General features: G+C 38.7%; 3 protein-coding genes across 3 annotated transcripts in view; all 3 read left to right on the top strand.

The window, feature by feature from the left end:
• Positions 1 to 12,896, top strand: part of LOC311297341 (uncharacterized protein) — a gene marked incomplete at its 5' end in the record, with an annotated part of 29,262 nt that extends 16,366 nt beyond the window's left edge. Inside the window, 23 exons of the mRNA XM_084419590.1 lie at positions 10 to 174; positions 577 to 728; positions 809 to 977; positions 1,059 to 1,167; positions 2,775 to 2,914; positions 3,079 to 3,153; positions 3,375 to 3,554; positions 4,157 to 4,381; positions 4,466 to 4,592; positions 4,813 to 5,012; positions 5,107 to 5,319; positions 6,115 to 6,260; positions 6,340 to 6,467; positions 7,394 to 7,541; positions 7,683 to 7,815; positions 7,993 to 8,142; positions 8,831 to 8,957; positions 9,221 to 9,432; positions 9,531 to 9,693; positions 11,998 to 12,077; positions 12,175 to 12,335; positions 12,420 to 12,510; positions 12,607 to 12,896. Of these exons, the coding sequence (XP_084275716.1) occupies positions 10 to 174; positions 577 to 728; positions 809 to 977; positions 1,059 to 1,167; positions 2,775 to 2,914; positions 3,079 to 3,153; positions 3,375 to 3,554; positions 4,157 to 4,381; positions 4,466 to 4,592; positions 4,813 to 5,012; positions 5,107 to 5,319; positions 6,115 to 6,260; positions 6,340 to 6,467; positions 7,394 to 7,541; positions 7,683 to 7,815; positions 7,993 to 8,142; positions 8,831 to 8,957; positions 9,221 to 9,432; positions 9,531 to 9,693; positions 11,998 to 12,077; positions 12,175 to 12,335; positions 12,420 to 12,510; positions 12,607 to 12,803 (3,491 nt within the window). The 3' untranslated portion in view covers positions 12,804 to 12,896. The remainder of the gene's footprint in view (positions 1 to 9; positions 175 to 576; positions 729 to 808; positions 978 to 1,058; positions 1,168 to 2,774; positions 2,915 to 3,078; positions 3,154 to 3,374; positions 3,555 to 4,156; positions 4,382 to 4,465; positions 4,593 to 4,812; positions 5,013 to 5,106; positions 5,320 to 6,114; positions 6,261 to 6,339; positions 6,468 to 7,393; positions 7,542 to 7,682; positions 7,816 to 7,992; positions 8,143 to 8,830; positions 8,958 to 9,220; positions 9,433 to 9,530; positions 9,694 to 11,997; positions 12,078 to 12,174; positions 12,336 to 12,419; positions 12,511 to 12,606) is intronic.
• A 316-nt stretch (positions 12,897 to 13,212) lies between these two features.
• Positions 13,213 to 15,734, top strand: LOC311297340 (uncharacterized protein; the record flags this gene model as incomplete). Its single annotated transcript, XM_084419589.1, has 7 exons — positions 13,213 to 13,397; positions 13,480 to 13,617; positions 13,988 to 14,308; positions 15,018 to 15,121; positions 15,197 to 15,303; positions 15,397 to 15,476; positions 15,700 to 15,734. The coding sequence occupies exons 1-7, from the start codon at positions 13,346 to 13,348 to the stop codon at positions 15,732 to 15,734; spliced, it is 837 nt and encodes a 278-aa protein (XP_084275715.1). The 5' UTR covers positions 13,213 to 13,345.
• On the top strand, positions 15,706 to 16,681 carry LOC311296341 (uncharacterized protein). The gene is made up of 2 exons (XM_084418045.1): positions 15,706 to 15,831; positions 15,950 to 16,681. Exons 1-2 carry the CDS (start codon positions 15,775 to 15,777, stop codon positions 16,199 to 16,201), a joined length of 309 nt encoding a protein of 102 aa, XP_084274171.1. The 5' UTR covers positions 15,706 to 15,774; the 3' UTR covers positions 16,202 to 16,681.
• The last annotated feature ends 381 nt before the right edge of the window (positions 16,682 to 17,062 follow it).

Raw genomic sequence — 17,062 nt, 5'->3', positions numbered from 1 at the left:
TGTTTGTAGGCCAGTGCCAGCAGGGTTATTTCTGCCAAGGAGGGTCTCCAAATCCTGCACCTCTGAATACGACTGGCTACCTCCGGAATGGCCCCTGCCCACGTGGTCACTTTTGCCCTTCTGGGACCCTAATGCCTCTGCCCTGCCCAGCAGGCAGCATTCGTAACCTCACCGGTGTGTACAAACCGACACATTTATTTGAATATAATCTATAAAACATTTAGAGCCTCATGTTAAAGCAGTTCAAAGGGCAGTTATTATACGCATAGAAAAAACACTAAAGGAGCAGCATTTAGATGCAAATGAATAATTTAACAGGGTGAGCGCAACAGAGCATCAAAATAAATGAGCTAGCAAAAACAATAGGCTGTGTAGCTTAAAGCAAATGTGCACAAATAATATTGCACAGATTCAACTTTAGTTGCTCTTATAAATGCACTCTAGCAATATACTATTCACATCCATCTAAATGTTGCCCTTCCCATATTCTTTATAACCTTTTGCACATCAATATTTTATTTACTAATATACAGTGATTTGTGTTTATAATATAACTATTTATTGACCTGCCCACAGGGGGTTACTCCATAGAAAGCTGTCTTCCTTGCCCAGCAGGGCATTATTGTGCCAGCGAGGGCCTGAATGCTCCAACTGGGCCCTGTGCTGCTGGCTTTTACTGCCCCATTGACTTCTCCTCCACCACCCCACACGCCTTCCTATGCCCTAAGGTCAGTTCGGCCTCCTTCACACCTTCTATCCATTTTCAATCTGAGTCTAGCAGCCTGACTGACAGGTTTTGCTTTCTCAGGGTCATTATTGTCCCTTGGGTTCACCCCTGGCCTTGCCATGCCCCACGGGACAGTACCAACCGAATCCAGGCTCGGATAACTGCATCCCCTGCCGTCCAGGCTATTACTGTGAGGAGGCAATTATTGGAGACCCCCGGCCATGCCCGCCACATTCCTACTGCCCTGCAGGTAACCCGTAACCCATGCTGCTGTAACTCTCCGTGGTGTCATTGGTACATTTACATTATCCGACTGTGCTTTTAATTGCAGCCACAATGGTTCCTCAGCCTTGTCCAAATGGCACATACACCCCACCTGAGGTCAGGGGTCTGCAGGAGGAGAGAGAGTGTTTGCCGTGTCCACCAGGAAAGTTCTGCAAGTACGTCTACAGATCATATACTGTATAAGGGTGTTTCTTCAACTATTAGAAAATAAACTTAAAGGACACTTTACATTCTCTCACTAGTTTATTTTATCTAGTGTTTTATAGAATTGTTAGAAAATAGAAAAATAGAAAAAGATGGGATCGGGATCGGGAAAAGTTCCGCAAGCCGGGACTTGAACTCTGGCCGCCTGAAGCGCACCGGCACTATATGTCGGCACGCTGCCCACGAGGCTATTGGCGCCGACAACAGTTTTCTATTTTAATATTGTGGCAAGCAGGATGGGTCAGAGAGTCGTTAGAATGAGGCCGGTGGCACGAGTGTTTATAAGCGTCACCTGCACGCCACACCGGTCTCGAGTCCCACGGAGGAGCTCCCGAAGTGACGACAGTGGAAGATGAGAGAGGACCAGGCCTGGACTTTATGTTCTTGTTTTGTTTTACAGGGTTCCTACACAGTTTGGAAAAGTATGGAATTTGATTTGAGTAATTTCCAAGTGTGGAATCTCTGTGTTTTCAGACTATTGCCCCATTAGGTTTTCTAAAATATAAAATTACAAATTTCTAAAAACATATTTATCATACAAGCAGAGTGGTTTTATGGCAAATTTTCGAACATGACTGAATGAATTCAGGGCGCACATTTTCATTACACATTTGCCTTTACCGTAAGCGAGTCTCTTTTGAATTTCACTAAACGAATGTGTGTGTGCAACTCAACCCAGCAACAGATACAGGAGCAAACAATCATTTAATTTAGGCTGTTCTTTGCTCTTTGGTGATCATGCAACATCAGATCACAATTACAGTATTAAAATATTTACAGATTATTGTACTATATGCATAAATATAATGCTGTATGAAACATTAATGTTAAATACAATGTGAAAAATCTACTGAGGTTTAGAAATGGTTTTAGTTTATGCGGCAGTCGTCTGTGAGGGGCTGCCACTTTACTTTGGTTTTGTTGTTTGTTTATTTTGTGAATTAAAGATACGTTGATAATTTGCCGGTTCACGCCTCCTTTGCTGAACTTAAACATTGTTATAGTGGTGCCGAAGTAGAGTCTGCCACCATGGGTGCGCATTAACACTCGCGCCACCGGCATCGCTCCGTTCTCACGGCTCTCTGCCCCACCCTGCTTGCCACTAATATATTTGAAAAATTATTTAAATTTATTCCTGTGATGGCAAAGCTGAAGTTTCAGCAGCCATTACATTACAGTCTTCAGTGTCACATGATCCTTCATAAATCATTCTAATATACAGATTTGGAGCTCAAGACACATTTTGAAAACAGATGTGCTGCTTAATATGTTTGTGTAAACCATGATGCAATTTTTTCAGGATTCTTTGATTGTTGAAAGTTCAAAAGAACATAATTTATATATAATATAAATATTTTGTAACATTATACATGTATGATCACTTGTGATCAATTTAATGCATCCTTGCTGAATAAAAGGATTATTTTTCCCCCAAAAGAATCTTACTGACCCCAAACTTTTAAACAATTGTGTAATTTGTGGACATACATCCCATTTTTTCTGAACGTAATGAAACTTTGATGAATTTGATGAGTTTTTGTGTCTGATTATTCCTCAGGGCTGGACAGGTCAAAGGTCTGTGTGCTGCTGGATTTGTATGCATCTCTGGAAGTTCAGAGTTCACCCCTCAGGCGGCTTTTCTTCTCAACAGAGACCAGTGTGAGTGGGGAGCGCAGTGTGCTGGACCATGTCCCGCTGGTACGTTATTCAGCTTCGTCTAAACCCTTCCATGAATCCGATGAAGAGTCTTAATACATGAATAAAGTGATTAAGAATCTTATATGATTATAAATCTGAGATATTTAATCTGTAGGTGTTCATCAGAGTGTGTGTTTACTCCTGGTGTTGTTTATTTTGGACAGGCTTTTATTGCCCTGAAGGTACTGAGGAACCTTTATCTTGTCCTGCCAACACTATAAGAGAAACCCCTGGAGCAAGTGCTGTACATAACTGTTTGCTTTGTCCTCCAAGACAATGGTGCTTAGAGGGTATGTCAGATGCTAAATGCTACTATGTGTGAATACTGTGTGTTTGATTACCTGACAGATGTCCATGTAGTGTATACTTAGTATATACTTATATAAAGTAGTTTTACATGTCTTGCTACATCCATTGGAATGAAAAAATAAGTATCCTTTTGCTTTCTGCCCTCTTATAGGTGATCCCATCCCACGCTTGTGTCCACCAGGCTATTACTGTGATGGCATAGCTGATTATGAGTCTGAGGGGCGGCCCGGGCCCAGACAATGTCCCCCGTTCACATACAGGCCCACATCTGGGGCAGGGAGCAAGGGAGACTGTCTCACCTGCCCACCTGGCACTTTTTGTAACTCCTCAGGTCTGACATACCATATATAACATACTATATATAATCGTATATTTATGTACACTACCTTTCAAAAGTTTGGGGTCAGTCTTTTTTTTTAAAGACATTAATAATTTTATTCAGCAAGAACACATCAAATTGATTAAAAGTGACAGTAAAGAGATTTATAATTACATTTACAGTTACATTATAGATTTCAATTTCAAATAAAAGCTGTTCTTTTGAACTTTCTATTCATTAAGGAATCTGAATTTTTTTCCACAAAAAAATTACGAAGCACAACTTTTTTCAACATAATGATAAAAACAAAACAAATTTTGAGCACCAAATAAGCATATTAGAATTATTTCTGAAGGATCATGTGGCACAGAAGACTGGAGAAATTGCTGCATAATATATTTCAAAATATTACACTTTTACTGTATTTTTATCAAATTAATTTAGCCTTGGTGAGCATAAGAAACTTATAAAAAAATCGCACTGATCCCAAAATGTATATAATATACCATATCTAATCATATATCCTTGTATAACCACTTCATTTCATGTTCAAAATGATTGTCTAGATTATCTTTTTGTTCCTTTCATCAGTAAACTATATTAACTGTTTTCAGGGCTCACTGATTTCTCAAGCTTCCTTTGCCCACCGGGTCATTGGTGCAGTGGGACAGGTTTCCCAGTGTCCTGCCCTGCAGGCACTATGAGGGCACAGGCCGGGGCAGCTGCTGTCAGCCAGTGTGAGCTTTGCCCTCCTGGAACCTACTGCCCAGACCCTCGCACCACAGGCCAGCCTAATACAGCAGGCATCCCATGTAGAGCTTCTTATGAATGTCCTGCAGGTAGGTGCATCATTCACATTTACAAGTGCACTAAAAAGTTCATATATATAACTGTAAAGTATAGTAAAGTGATCCATCATACAGGCTCAGTGACAGAGATCCCTTGCAGAGCTGGTTCATACTGTAGACCCCAGACAGGAGAGCCCAGACCGTGTCCTGCAGGATACTATTGTCCTGAAGGATCTCACACCTACAGCTCACAGAAGCAAGTGTAAGCACCAACCAATTAGGAATGTACGATATATCGGGACCACATCGGTTATGGGCGATATTAGACATTTTTGAAATTGGATATGTAATTGTAATGCTCCTTTCCTCTATTATGTACATTTTTATGTTTGCCGTCATATAATGCTCATTTAAAGTTCATCTTTAAAAACACTAGTAATTAAATGTAAACATGATTAAAACAAAATGATCTCCTTTTGCAGATGCACTTTTCCACATTACTGTCCAGCCCACAGCTCTGCTATGCTGCCCTGTCCGGACGGCTGGATGCCGCTGAACACCAGTGGACTGAGGAAGTCTCAGGAGAGCAGCTGTGTGATGTGTGGGGCCGGCACCTATCGGCCTCGTTGGTCCCCTCACCTCCAGTGCCTCCTCTGCCCTCCAGGACATCACTGCCCTCCGGGTCAGCACTGAAGAACTCCCAAATTACAATCAAATAGACTAACAAAAGCAGCACTGATTGATTATGTTAATGAATTTAATGATCTGTTTACTAGGCTCACACCATTATAGCGATCAATCCTGTCCAGTAGGGTACGTTTGTCCACAAGGCAGCTCTGAGCCTGTTCCCTGCCCGCCTGGATCATATGGAAACCGCACTAGTGCAGAATCACTTGAGGAATGTCACAAATGCCCACCAGGCACCTTCAATCACTTGTACGCCCAGAGAGCCTGTTTCCCCTGTGGGAGTTCTTCCACCTCAGATGCAGGTCAGAATGTGTTGTAGAAAACTAAAGGATATTTTGTCAAGCCTTAGGGGACATTCACACTGAACATGTTTTTGCCTCAAAAACACAAGATGCAGGTTAGTGGAATAAAAAATAAAAATACTGATGCATCAAAATACATTTTGTACTGAAATCGAAATAAAAAAATTAATTTAGCCAAAAACCAAAAGTTAATTTAATAATCAAAACTGAGTTGTATGTAAATATTTAAATTGCACATAAGGCAGTTTTTAAATAAACCTTTTAATGATATAATTATGTTTATAATTCAGTTAATTGTTGAGATAGAAACATTTAAATGGTGTTTGTAAGAAAAACTTGTTTTCGTGACAGATTTATTCAAAAATACATTAAATAATGAAGACAACAGGTTATTATGTAATAGTGTAATACTATTAATAGTAATAGTAACAGTGCATCTATTTAGAAAAATGCTTCTCTCTAGAGTTCTAGCTGACTAAATGAATTAGAAATGAATTAACTGAATTAACTGAAAACAGCATAGACTAAATGAAAATCGATTAAAAACGAGAAATCAATATTGTCAAACCAGCCCAAGCAGACATGCTTACCTGCTGTAGCTATATATAGCAATATCTAGAGACGTGTTTTTAATAAGTTTAATAACTTCTTTTATGTCTGCACATGTTTACATTAAAAAAACAATGAAAAAGTAGCACAGTAGAAAGCAAGAACATGTTCTGGGTGAATGGCCCTTTATACTCTTAAAAAACAATCAGAGACCATGGAATGTATTTATTTTGATTCTTTTCATAGGGGCGTCCTCTTGTACCTGCATAGGCAAAAACCGTGCGTTTCAGCACTCGGATGGGTCATGCTTGTGTAAGACCGGTTTTGTCTTCTACAATCAATTGGACTTAAAAAGCTTCACTGCAGATAGTGAACTGGACTGTCAGCCTGAGGTAAGATGTGTACTTTAGCTCTATGTCTCTTTCATATAACTGTGTGATAAGACGGTAAGGAGCTCTTCATTCTGTGAAGGTAAAGAAGCGCTGTTGGGCAGGTCAAGTGAGGCTGGCCTCTACGCTGGAATGTGTCGTCCCATCCACTTATTCCTGTAATGTTACGTGTGGACCTCAGGGAGGGACTTTGGATGTAGGGATGGGCATGTAAGTTCACATACAGTGCTACACATACACAATGATGGTAAAGACTTTTAGACTTTTACAAAAGATTTCTATTTCAATTCTTTCTATTTATCAAAGAATCCGAAAAAATGTATCAGAGTTTCCACAAAAATAATAAGCAGCACAACTCAAATCAAACCAAATCAGCCTATTAGAATGAATTCTGAAGGTTCATGTGACACTGAAAACTGGAGTAATGCTGCTGAAAATTCAGCTTTGTCACCACAGGAATTCATTTTACATAGATTTTAGAATATATTAAAAAGAAAATGGGTGTTTTAATTTGTAATACTATTTCTTTTTACTGTATTTCTGATCAAATAAATGCTGCCTTGCTGAGCGTAATAAAAATCTTACTGACCCCAAACTTTTGAACGGTATGTACAATAATATTTTTAACAGTTGTATAAATTAATGTATTATGATAAAAAAAATAATGGTCAATAGTATATTTGCTAAATTATTTTGCATTCATTTTTAAATTCTGTAAAAAGTTGTTATTAGTTTATAATAACCTAATGCAATAATACTACCTAATGCATTAACTAATGTTAACGAACTGAACTTTATTATAAGTGTATATAAAGTTATTACTAGACGGCACTCTGTAATACTTGATTCTGATTGATACGTGCATATTTGACGATTGTCACTGATAACCAATATTATATGCTGTGCTAGTTTCATAAATAATAAAATCATTTTTAGATCAATATTTCATATTTATTTATTTAATTTAAATAGGCAGAATCATTTACAGGCACATTAACGCAAAATAAATCCCTTCATGACAATACAAGACCACCCTGTCTGGGTTTATTTTGTGATAATGACCATCTAACTGCACATTATCCCTTACATAATGAGCTGACTTTATCATGAGAAGTTTATGTGATGTTTTTCTTCAGTTGTCACTGTGAGAGGTACGTGTCAGTGGAGGAGCTGTGTAACTCTTCATGCATGTCCACACTACCTGTGCTCTCTGCCAGGCTGGATACAGAGGGACAGCTGCTGTTGAGAATCAAAGCCACAGATGAAAGCAGAACCTGGAGCAGGGTGAGTTCTGGACTTTATCAGCTGTTTGTTTTAGAAAGGGGATTCATTATTAATATGTATCAGTTGTTATAGTGATAGAAAAGCTTGTGCTTAGTGATGTCAGCTCATCCTCAGTATAACTTTGTTTCATTCCTCACTCAGAATATGATAGATGTACTAGGACCTGATGTTCACGTTAAGAACATTGGAAGGATCCACTTTATCCAGTTTGCTCCCGAGGGAGTGTTTGGTTGGATTTTAAAAGACCCTGTGCTCATTGACTCTTTAATGTCAGGTAAGCTGACAGTGCTTTTGCTCACCACTGTGTTGATCTAACCTACAGACTCAAACATTTTGCCCAAGAATCTTTAAGTACAGGTCCAAACCCACACTTAATAATAAGCTTGTGTGTCTTTCATCAAGATTGTCCAGATCATAAAACTTTAATGCTTGTTGTGGAATTTCCTTTCAGAACCAGTCAAAATTCTGGAGAGAGATTACAGGAGGAGAAGACATGCTGATCAGAATGAGGTTTCAGCGCCTCTTCCACGGATTCCAAATCCCATAGCATGTCTGTCCCCAAACGACATGCTCATCTTTCAGCTCACGATCAACCACATTGGTATGGCTTTGTTAAAAAGTGGTAACCTGTTTTTTTTACCTTAAGGAGCTATTTCTTCCTGATTAAAAAAATTATGAATCTAAGTTGATTTAGCGATATTAAATCATGTTTTTGACTTCAACGAAACCAGTTAAAAGTGCACTATGTAATATTGACAGCTAGCGGTTGGACTGGGTACTGCAGTCCGAATTCAAAATATTGGAGAGTTATTTCTTTCCCCTTCTCCTCAGACTCAACACTCACATGGGTTGCCAGATTGAGGACACACAATCAAAATTTGCATTATTGACAATGGAAAGTGATGAGCCTTACAGTTTGCAATGTTTGCAATGTTTTTATTGCTGGGGGTTTTTAGGTCGGATAGAATTTGCGATCTCTGACCCAGTTTGTTTTCTGGCTTCCATCGCTAATACTATTAGGTAAATTGGCAGGGGGCGGATCACATGGACCTAAACAAAAACAGACATTTCCACAAGGAACACACATTTCAAAATAGAATAAATGGCTGTAACGTTGTTTTTCAGAGAAACAAGAATTTGAACTTGGCATGTTTCCTAAATCTCTGCAAACATATTTATGGTATTTTATGCTTTAGTACAGTAAAACCTTTCATTTAGATGTTCATTTCAAGTAACAATTTTTTTTCAGTGTACATGTATGCATGTTTCATGTCATCCTGTCAATTTAGACCGCCACCACAGTCACTTCCCAGTATACCAGAAGGACCACCTGTTCAGCAGCAACCCTGGCTGGGATTTTGGGTCCTTCAGACGTCTGCAGCATCTCGTCATACACACACAGCTAAATTCCAGCAGGTAAAAATAGATACAGTAGATATATCACATTTAGCTTCATGCCCGGCTTCATGCGGGGACTTAGCCCTCCTATGATGATCTGAACCCCTCCAACCCACACCTGGAACGCAATTTAAACCGCAAAGCGATTTAATCCAAATGCGATTTCAACCGAGGGGACACAACCCCCACCACCTGGAACACGATTTCAAGCGCAAGCCCCCCTGAGAATTTTAAAAGCCATCTGCATCTGCATCTGATTTTCATGTGATTTGTCTTAATAGATTTGCTCATGTGTTCGTGGAGCCGGGAAAGTATGTGTTCCTGGATAACGCAGTGCCGGACTGGAGTCTGATAGTAGTCGTGAGTGAGCAGGGCTCTGAGTGTAACCCCACCACAGCCTCGTTCCAACCCACCACCCCCGCACAGCTAGTGCGACATGGGATTGTCAAACAACACAGCTTAAACCTGCTTCCAGACTGGGGGCTCATCACAGGTGAACCAAGAGGAGCTTATGATGCATTTGAAATAGAAAGTTGCATTTTTCTTGCCAAAAGGAATGCTTAACATACTGTGCTTGGTATTTCTCCATAGGGATCTTGTTTCTGCTGGTGTTGTTGATAATAGTGTTGACAGCCTCTGCTCTTGTCTTGAGGCCTAATCGGTCCAACCTCATCGCTCGAGGGAGGCCAAAGCCCAAGTGGCGTAGCTTGGGTGAACCCAGTGTTCCTATTGAATATGTTTTTAATACGGACGGGTAAGTCAACTGCTAATTGCTCAGGTTTCTTGGTGCTTGTTACAAGCATGTTCACTAGAACGTGCAAGAATACTAGGGATGCACCAATATTTCAATTCTGATAACGCTAAAATCAGTCGTTTGAAACGCTACATGTTAATTTACATTATGAAAATATATATTCATTTTGACATTTTCAATAGATTACATTTAACATTCTTATCAAATTATTACTGTTATTAAAGATCAACATTAAAGGGGCTATATGTAAGAATTTTCACATATTAATCACTTTTTTATTGACAATCTTTGAACAGCTAGCTAGGAAACTTAAAAAAGACCTTCCCCAACTTCCTAGGTTGTCTATGAAAGCATGTAGACTGATTTTTATGTGAAGGACTCAAGACGTTTTTGCCTGGAAAATCAAAAGGATGTGACGTTTACGTGCGCTCCCGAGAGCCTCTCTTCCATTCTATACTTATACAATGTTCAGGATAATGCCGAAAGAGCTATAAGGGGCTTTCGCACCAGATAGTTCTAGGAACTTAGTTCTAGGAACTAGCCACCAGGGTGGTTCCCTGAGAACTAATGGTTCCCCTAGGAACGTTTTCCTGTTGCATTCGCACCGCCAGTAGGAACTTTGAAGTAACGTAAGCCCGCACTCGTTGTTGTAACTTTTATTTTGGTGGTGTTAGAACGCCAGAGCCTGAGCAAACAAACAGTGCCTGCACATTCCGTGTTCATTAGTTTACAATCTGTCTAACAGTCCTTTCTAATACGATATTAGATAGAACTGTTATACATAGAAAGGAGACAGTATATGAAAAGTTATTAGCGTATGTCGTGCGGTTGATGTCCAGTGTTGTTAGCTGAGCAGAAATACATAATCATGTTTCGCCTGGTTGGTCCCCTCAAAGCTGCGTTGGATTTTCTCCTTAGCGTAAAGGTTAAGAGGTCCATCTATCACTGTTTTCCATGTTTGTAGAGTTAGTTTCAGGAGTAAATATAGGCTATAATCTGTGTGTTTACATAGCTTTTTTTTAAATGGTGGGTGCTGGTGTTTCGTGTGCGTTCGGCAAATCCACGTACACTAACGTCACTGATAGTTCCTATAGTGCTGGTTTAGACCCTACTCTGAAGGAGGAGCTAAATTAGTTCCTCCAAAAGAGTTCCTGGAACTAAAATGGTTCGTAGTTCCTGCGGTGCGAATGCGCCGACATCCGGGTACTTTCGCCAATAGTTTTAGGAACTATGAAAATGTTCCTCTGGTGCGAAAGCCCCTGTTATGTATGGTAACGTCAATGTGTCAAGCAAAGAAAAGGAATTAATTGAAAACTATAGTCTCATATAGCCAGATCTATATAGTCTATGCCTGGTCTCAAATATACTTTATAATCAAACTATCATAACAGTGTAATTTTACTTACCTCATCTGTCAACATGATGCCAGTGAATTGCAGAGATGGTCCAAACATATCCACAATAAACAGATGCTTTCTTAACTGCTACTTTCTCGCCACTGTCATTTTTACAGTTTATTTTGTTATTGAGAGGAAAGCATGCAGGCTGCAGCACATATTTACATATTCATCTAAACATTGTTCTCAGCAGCGTGGACAGCGTCTGGATGTTCGTTAACAGTATATCGCTGCAAAGGTTTCCAACTTCTTTTTACTCCTAAGCAAAGAATGAAAAAGAACTTCACCATGAGTATTCGTGATTGAATCACGGTCAAGTACAGTACATGAGTGCGAGCACGAGCAATAAGTTGCTGGTTGCAGTTCACTTAATGCTAATAACAAGGGTTTCTGAATTCGACATAGTATAGCCCCTTTAAGTGAGCGTTAAGTAATGGCAAATGTAATGTAAAAATGTAAGAAATTAACTTTGACTAAATATAAAATATTGACCAATATACACTGCTGTTTAGGGCCAGTAATTTTAATTTTCTAAAGTCTCTTGTCTCTATTTTATAAAAAATAGAGTAAAACCAGTATATTATAAAAAAAATTATTATTATATTTTAATATATTTTATTATGTATTATTTTATTCCTGTGATTGTAAAGCAGAATTTTCACATGATCCTCCTGAAATCATTCTAAAATATTGATTTGCTGCTCAAGAAACATTTTTTTTTGTATTACCAATGTTGAAAACTGCTAAATATCTTATATCCGTGATACATTAGCAGATCTCAAAATTAATATCCATTTTTCATAATGCACATTATGTTGTGATGCCTAAATTCACATGCAGCATTTAAAACGATCAATACCATACTGAGCAAGTGGTGCAATTTTGAGTGTGCTGTGTTGTGTTGTAGTTTGGACAGCTCTGAGCCTCTAGGTCTGAGAGGGGTGGGAGAGGGAGCAGAATCAGAGGAACTTGCTCTCTGCAAAGGAGGTAACAGACAATCATCTGAAATGTCTGAAAGCTGACAAATATACAAACACTCTTCTGGTGAATTCTGTCAAATCACATATTGATCCAACATGTGAAGGTTTCAGAACTTCACTAATGGAGCTGGAGGAGTTCAATGTGAAAACGCTGTATGACAAGTTAGAGGATCAGAACTTACATCTGGCGTCCCAGCTGGCAAAGCATCGCAAAGACACACAGGAGTTTTACAGGAACATGTGCCAGCAAATTGATGCTTTGAGGGTAAGACCGAAATAAAAAGTCGAAATAAAATAAAATAACACAAGCAGTCTCTATAACTAATCAGCTTTTGCATCTTGAATTTAGGACACACTAGAAAATATGGAACCCTCAAAACTGAACCAGTTGAAAAAAATACTAGACAGTGAAGCTCTGATGAAAAGAGAAACTGCTCATGGTGAGACAGCAGTTTGCTTGAACTTGAACGCCTTTTACATGGGTTTCTGTATTCTTAACAGTCACAGGTCAGTGAAAGTATTTGTGTTTGCAACAGAGCCGTGGATGGGGCTGATGGAGGCCGTGCTGAGATCTTTGGAGGGAGTGATGTGCAGGATGAATGGGGAGGTCTGGCAGCAACAGGACAGCACAGCTATAAATAGCCACAGAGACATCCGAGAGAGTGAACTTCCCACCAGATACATTCAGGTTAATCATTTAAACCAATTAAAACAACACAGAGCCCATTTATAAGCTATGAATGTAAAAATGTATGAATGAATAAAAAATAAATAAAAAAAAACCTGTAATGATTTTAGTGATATTAAAGGGATGGATGCCCCAAAAATGAAAAGTTCTTCCAAAATTATGCTCACAAATATTATGCTATTATCATTTTATGTTTTATCATAAAAGTGGTCCATTTGGCACTATTTTTGATTTGTGAACAAATCTTTCTTTCAGGCAGTGTTGTTTTAGTTAATTGAAATAAAGCTGGAATAAATTATAAATATTAGATGGAAAAACATTATAAATACTACAATAGTACATAAATAATACTAAAATAACATTGCTTTTGGGTTGTCTTTTAAAAAAAAACATCAGTTCGTTCAGTTTACATTTCATTCACAAATTATACACGAAATGGCTTACAGCTTTTGTGTCCCACAGAGGAAAGAAAGTCATACAGGTTTTGGAACGACACAAGAATAAGTAAACAGTGACAGAATGTTCATTTGTGGGTGAACTATCCCAATAAGTGTTTCGATATCATTTTACAGTTTTCACCCTCAGACATGCCTGAGTTTAAAGTGGGTGCTGATACAGAGGCAGCTTCCTCAGATCCAGGTTTGACCTTGTTAAAAACCAGTTTGCAACCTTTCACCCCAGGACTGCTGCTGTGCTAAAAGTACATGCTCTCGTCTGTCAGGTCAGCAGCAGAGCACCATCCCCTGTGTGAGTGAAGAGGAACTGGCCAAGTTTGTGTCTCTGACGCCTCTCTCCAAAACACTGCAGGAGATAAAGGAATCTCTCCAGACGCTTGTCCAAACGCCCAGGACTGAGGACGGTCAGTACACATTTGTGCTTTTGGATTCAGTATTTAATCCTGCTCAGTGGGCTAAAATAGAAATGCACTTTGAATAGGCTGTTCATGTCAATGAGCTAAAGTAATTAATTATACTGATATATAACAAAAAAATACAAATATAAAACATATTCTATTTTATACAAATATACATAAAAGAAATTATATATATATATATATTTTTTTTTTTTTTTATATACAGTATATATTGTATATTTTTGCATAACCAGTTTGCATATATATAGTATAATAAATTGTATCCCCTCACAAATGTCTGTTTTGTGTGTATTGTAAGGTCTCCTAATCGTTTCAGAGTTTTGTAGTGATCTACATCTGCTTTCTTCTCCTTCAGTAATTATCAGTCCAGCGGAGAGTGAACCATCGCATCTGATCCCTGTTGCCCTTGACAACCTTTCCCCCCAGCATTTCGCAGTCTTCCTGTTTGGCTGCCATGTTGCGCGTCTGTTGAGCAGAGCTTGTCACTTCCCCCCTGTCATGCTGCTGTTGGCCAGGACGGTGCCAGTCTCGCACTGTGATAACCTGCTGGCCTACTGCCATAAAGACTTCTATTATGACACAGCCAATCAAATTCTGTACATACTGGAGAAGAAACTTCAAAATGCTGGCCAGTTCATCTCCATTATCTTGCACTCTATGGCTTACATAACCTCAGGTAAGAGAGATTGCCCTATCCTTTCATAAAGAGTTGTCTACTCAAATATCTCTAAAGCTTTTTTTCCACCTGTATTTAACAAGACAGGTCACTATTTAAGAAGACATGTCATTGTAAATAATTCTTGTTTACATTGACAGTCTGAAATCAAAAGCGTACTGGACAAACACTACTATTCAAAAGCTTTATTTGATCAAAAATGCAGTAATATTGTGAGGTATTTAATTGAATGCATCCTTGGTGAATAAAAGTATTAGTTTCTTTAAAAAAGGTAACACTTTATTTTACAGTGTCCTTGTTACACACACATACTGTTGTAATAACTATAAATTATGCATAATTACATGTGGCTAGCCCTAAACCAAACCCCAAACCTAACTCTAACCCTATAGTAAGTACAGTTAACTGTTATTACTCATTACTTAAATGTATAATTACACTGTAACTGTAATGACTGACCTCAAACTTTTGAACATTAGTGAAAAATATATTTAAAAAAAATACTAAGACACAAAATAAGACAATTAAATATTCACATATATATTATATTCACATATGAACACATAAGTTAATTGACTTAATCATTTTAATTTTAATATTTACAGTGTAGAGAGATGTTATCACATTTCAGTGACATCAGCAATGTATTCCAAACTCAAGGAGCGGCAAAATTAAAAGTTAAAATCTTTTGCCATTTAAATTTTTACAGGCTCAAAATCTGTCGACTTCATAAAAGCCTTCCACTTGGCCATATCGGCGTTAAGCATGCAGTTGTTTCATCACTCTTTCGCCGAAGACCAGAGGAAAGGAAAGGTAAGGCACCTGTTTGAAATATTTATAGGAAATCCAGGAAGAGCTAGGCCTATAACAGACTTTTTCACTTGTTAGATGGACAAGGAAAACACACCGGAGGCCTTTGGAACATTAGTAGAGAACTTCTTCAGTGTAAAAATACCTATTGAAACCCATTTTTCACAGCACCTGCTGGCAGAGAGGTTAGTATCAAATCTAAGGTGCATTTGACTTCATAAACATATTAAAACATGAACATTAAGGACATATTAACTCAGTTCCTCAATTGATTTTAGACTTCAAGTATATAAATACTTCAAGCTGGAACAGCTCCTGCAGGAACTAAAACCAACTCTGAAAGACAGACATGGAGATGGTGAGGAATTACTTGTTTTGTGAGAACTCTTTACTGAAAACATTCTTAGCCGAGCAAATATTAACATTTTTGGGTCTTTTGTGTATATTGTTGCAGGACGAGAGCAAACTGGCCTAAAGTCTCAAGTCCCAGTGAGTGAATGCACTTTTACATCTTATGTTTTATTTATTCTGAAGAGTGTACAACTATGGAAATGTCCCTTTTTCCTCTCCCTGTGCTTCAGGTGCTGTGTGTGGAGAGAGAAATAAACAGACTTAATGAAGTTCACCAGCAGCTCTCCTCTGAACTCCACAGGGCAATGCTCATACGTACCCCACCGGAAAGGAAAGAGTCCAAGTTTGACAAACCTCTACAGGTAACAGCCAGTGGAGACCCCGATAACCCTCACAACGTGGGAGGGAGTGCCAAATGCATTTACATTGTAACATGTATTTCTCACTTCTGTCTGTCTCTCACACTCCCCATGCTTTCAGGAGCCACAGATAATGCTGGAGCTGCAGAAGTGTCCGGTGGATCAGAGGCTGAAGGAGATGAGAGACAGACTTTCTAAACTGAGTCCTAATGAAGACAGAGCAGATCACAGCAAAGTGCTCGCTCAGAAAGACAGCCAGACTCCCAGCAGACGTAAACCAGAGAAACAGACGCCTGCCGCAGGGAAGTCCAGCAACAAGAAAAAGCAGAGCAAGCACATGGACAAGGATGAGGAAAAGCGTGTGACTGCGTGAGGAGTAATGTTGGACAAATTCCTAATATAACAAGTTACTGTACCAGAGACAATCACTTTGGACCTTTCAGAAGTGTGAGGTCGATAAGATTTTATTATAAATGTTTCTTATGCTCACCAAGGCTGCATTTATTTGATAAGTAATACAGTAAAAACAGTAATGCTGTTAAATATTAAAATTATTATATATTAGTGTCACATGATCCTTTAGAAATCATTCTAATATGATGATTTGCTGCTCAAGAAACATTTATTATTATTATCAATGTTGAAAACAGTTGTGCTGCTTAATATTTGTGTCAGGACCACTATCGTCAAATACGATTGACAATTAGCATACAGTCAGGATTGGCAGTATAGTTCTGTTCTGAGCAAGGCTGTGCTGAGAGCAGCAATAACCCCCCTTACGGTAAACAGAACAGAACCAACATGAATGTATTGCAGATATCATGAATTAATTTGAATGTATAACATAATTAGAGAATTTTAGTCTGATTCAGGGGGACTCAGAATGCCAAATCCTGACTGACGAGAGGAGGAGCTGGGGATGGAGGAGGGTAATTCGCTCCTGAGAAACGCAATAGCTGTTGATAATCCTGAAGGAGCTTATATATGTATACAGTGATAGGCGTCGTATTCCTATAGACCTTATGTAGCCCCGCCCCTTTTCAGCGCAGCGCTCGTTGTCTTTTGACTTCCGTTTGTCTGTATTTTCACAGCGATTCTGTGTGTTTATTAATGAACGGCTCGTTTTAAAATCTTCCCGGTCGACTGAGATTTAAGTCATCTGCTTTAAACAGTACAGTCCTCATGATAACTTTCGTTAACTTGGCATTAAGTAAATCCACTTCAAAAGCGAATT

This window comes from Rutilus rutilus, assembly GCF_951802725.1.
Source record: "Rutilus rutilus genome assembly, chromosome: 9".
NCBI lineage: Eukaryota > Metazoa > Chordata > Actinopteri > Cypriniformes > Leuciscidae > Rutilus > Rutilus rutilus.
This window is presented reverse-complemented; position numbering and strand designations above follow the sequence as displayed.

Excerpts from the sequence above, each read along its gene's own strand:
- LOC311296341 (XM_084418045.1), top strand. The coding sequence starts at position 15,775 with ATGCTCATACGTACCCCACCGGAAAGGAAAGAGTCCAAGTTTGACAAA. Across the intron at positions 15,832-15,949 it reads AGTTTGACAAACCTCTACAG|GAGCCACAGATAATGCTGGA; the intron begins GTAACAGCCAGT and ends CCATGCTTTCAG.